General features: G+C 31.1%; 1 protein-coding gene across 1 annotated transcript; it reads left to right on the top strand.

The window, feature by feature from the left end:
- The first annotated feature begins 521 nt into the window (after nucleotides 1–521).
- Nucleotides 522–1,955, top strand: LOC127095550 (zinc finger BED domain-containing protein RICESLEEPER 2-like). Its single transcript, XM_051034225.1, has one exon. It carries the CDS (start codon nucleotides 522–524, stop codon nucleotides 1,953–1,955), a length of 1,434 nt encoding a protein of 477 aa, XP_050890182.1.
- Nucleotides 1,956–3,120: the final 1,165 nt, after the last annotated feature.

Raw genomic sequence — 3,120 nt, 5'->3', positions numbered from 1 at the left:
TATTATGTTCTATTTAAAATTTTTAATGATTTTTTTAATGGAACTTGTGGTTTTATTTACTTTTCTATTGTAGATATGTCATACAGTACCTCACTTGAATCATTGAGAGATTCACAATCACCATCAAAAGATGGAGAAGAGTGTTTAAATGTATTGAATCCTATCATTGATTTAAATGCAAATACTAATGAAGAACCACTAACAAATGAATCAACACCGGCAAATGAAGTTGTGAATGAAGAAAATGTTAAGAGCAGTGACATTGTTATTCAAAAGTCCAAGAGGAAGAAAATTTCTCTAGTTTGGGATCACTTAAAAAAAGTGGAATTAAAGAATGGAAAAATGGCAATGTATACACTGTAAAAACAATTATTCTGTTGTTGCTAGTGGATCAACCAGTCATTTGATGCGGCATTTAAAACAAACATGTCATGTTTACAAGAAGCTAGTAGCACAAAAAAAAATTAATCTTTCAGCCAGCAAAAAGCAAGATTGATGAAAAGCTTTCTGGACCACTACTAATGAATTCAGGAGGTAAATATGATCATGAAAGACAACGAGAAGCCACCGCACATTGGATTATGATGCATGAACATGCATTTAATATTATTGAGGAAGAAGGTTTTCATTTTATGATGAAGTGTTCTAATATTTCATATGAGAAAATTAGTCGGAAGACATTGAAGAATGATTGTATTGCTGTTTATGAAGCTGAAAGAAAAAAGTTGAAGTCTACTTTAAGGACAATAAATAAGATTTGTTTGACCACTGATTTATGGAAGTCACAAAATCAGAAGATAGAATACATGGTGTTAATTGGCCATTTCATTGATGCTGACTGGGTTTTGCAGAAACACATTCTTAGTTTTGTTCATGTTCCTCCTCCTCGGTGTGGTGTTGATATTGCTGATGCTATCTTCAAATGTCTTAAATATTGGGGTATTGAAAATAAAATATTTAGTGTGTCAGTGGATAATGCACATTACAACGATAGATGTTTGAAAGAGTTAAAAGTTCTGATTTTAAGGCACCGGAAATTAGTGTTAGATGGAAAGTTATTTCATGTGCGTTGTTGTGCGCATATACTAAATTTTCTTGTTCAAGATGGTATTGGGAAAATAGCAAAAATAGTTGAAGACGTGCGTGAAAGTGTGAAGTTCATCAATCAGTCTGAAGCAAGGTTGCAAACATTCTCACAAATAGTTCAACAACTAAAGCTTGATGGTAAAAAATTAATTCTTGATTGCCCTACTCGTTGGAACTCCACCTATCAAATGTTGTCAACTGCAATGCAGTTCAAAGAAGTCTTCCCTCATTTTCAAGATCGAGAACCAAGCTATACAACTCTTCCAGATGATGATGACTGGGAAAAGGTTGAAAAAGTTTCCAAGTTGCTAGAGGTATTTAATGTTATTACAAATATTATTTCAGGTAGTGAATATCCAGCTGTTAACTTATATCTTGCTGAGGTATTTCGAATCAAACTAGTTTTAGATCAAGCTATCCAAGATGAATCTGATTTTATGAAAGAAATGGCAAAAGCGATGAAGGGAAAATTTGACAAATATTGGAGCCAATGTAATCTTGTTATGTCGCTTGCTTCTGTTTTGGACCCTAGGATCAAAATGATGGGTGTTAACATGTGTTTTCCCTTAATTTATCCACAAGTTGAAGCTAGAAAAAATATAGAAAATGTGCATATTGCGCTTGATGATATGTACAAAGAGTATGTTGATATACTTAGTGAGCATAGTGAAGAAGGATCTAGTAGAAGTGGTGTTGATCAAAATGGGCTTATTTTGGAGTCACAAAAATCCTCAGGGTGGTCATTGTTAATGAATTATGTCGAAGAACAACAAGCAATTCCTGCTGTAAAATCTGAAATTGAAGAGTATTTGAATGAGCCAACTTACAAACCTAAAGATAACGACCATATGTCATTTTGTGCCTTGTAATGGTGGAAATTGAATTGTGGAAAATATAGAGTGTTGTCCCATATGGAAGCAGATGTTCTTGCCATTCCAATATCTACTGTGACTTCGGAGTCAACCTTTAGCGCCGAAGGGAGAGTTATCGATTCAATTCGAGCTTCTTTAAGTTCATCTATTGTCGAAGCTTTAATTTGTGGTGGTGATTGGCTTCGAATATTGCATGGAATTAGGAACAAACCTAAGGTAATATGCTCTCTTTTGATTATTAAGTATAATATAAACTTTTAAAAATAGCATTGATAATTTTTAAAACTAAATTCTTCTTTTTATTAATAGGTGGAGCAGGTGCAAACAGAAATTACATTACTCCCTTGATGATATATAGAGAGCTATGAATGCAGGTGATTGAGATTGTTGTATAATTAACTGTGTATTTAGTATTTATTACTTGTTAGTTGTTAGCATCTCATACAATTAATAGGGTGTTTAAACCATACCAGTGTTGTAACATAAATCTAGAAATTTCATGAATTTAAAAAGAATTAATCATTTAAAGTACTGCTATTTGTTATATATGAGGAACCAGTATTATGTTAATTGTGATATATTTAAAAGGTAGCTGCGATGTATATTAACTTGTGAGCTTTAATATGGTGTTCAAACCATACCAATGTTGTAACATAAATCTAGAAATTTCATGAATTTAAAAAGAATTGATTTAAGGTACTGCTATTTGTGATATATGAAGTACTGATATTTGTGATATATTTTAAAGGTACTGCTATTTGTGATATATTTAAAATGAATTTATTTATAGAAGTAATTGATTTAGCATAGCATACCATGATCATGTTGTGTTGGTATTCTGATATATGAATTTAATTGGCTTAAAAATTATCCTCTTCCATCTTGCAAGTTATTCTTTCCTTACTAGCTATGACAGTAAATCAGTTGACAGTTGGTGTAATGAAGATTGAAGTTGAATAATCATTTTGTGATGGGAATGTATCAATTTCTAATAGTTTTTGTTGTACTATTTTATTATATTTGTAATAGTTTTTTAGACAAACTTAAACTCAAAAAGAATAGTTTTTGAATTAGACTTTTAAATTTATCTCTTGAAAGCTTTATTTTGTTTTAATATTTTCCCTTTAAAAAGAATAATTTAAAATGTCAAATATAATAAAAA

Source organism: Lathyrus oleraceus, chromosome 6, assembly GCF_024323335.1.
Source record: "Lathyrus oleraceus cultivar Zhongwan6 chromosome 6, CAAS_Psat_ZW6_1.0, whole genome shotgun sequence".
Classification (NCBI taxonomy): Eukaryota; Viridiplantae; Streptophyta; class Magnoliopsida; order Fabales; family Fabaceae; genus Lathyrus; species Lathyrus oleraceus.
This window is presented reverse-complemented; position numbering and strand designations above follow the sequence as displayed.

What these genes read in the sequence shown, in the direction of transcription:
- LOC127095550 (XM_051034225.1), top strand. Translation starts at nt 522, where the DNA reads ATGAATTCAGGAGGTAAATATGATCATGAAAGACAACGAGAAGCCACC.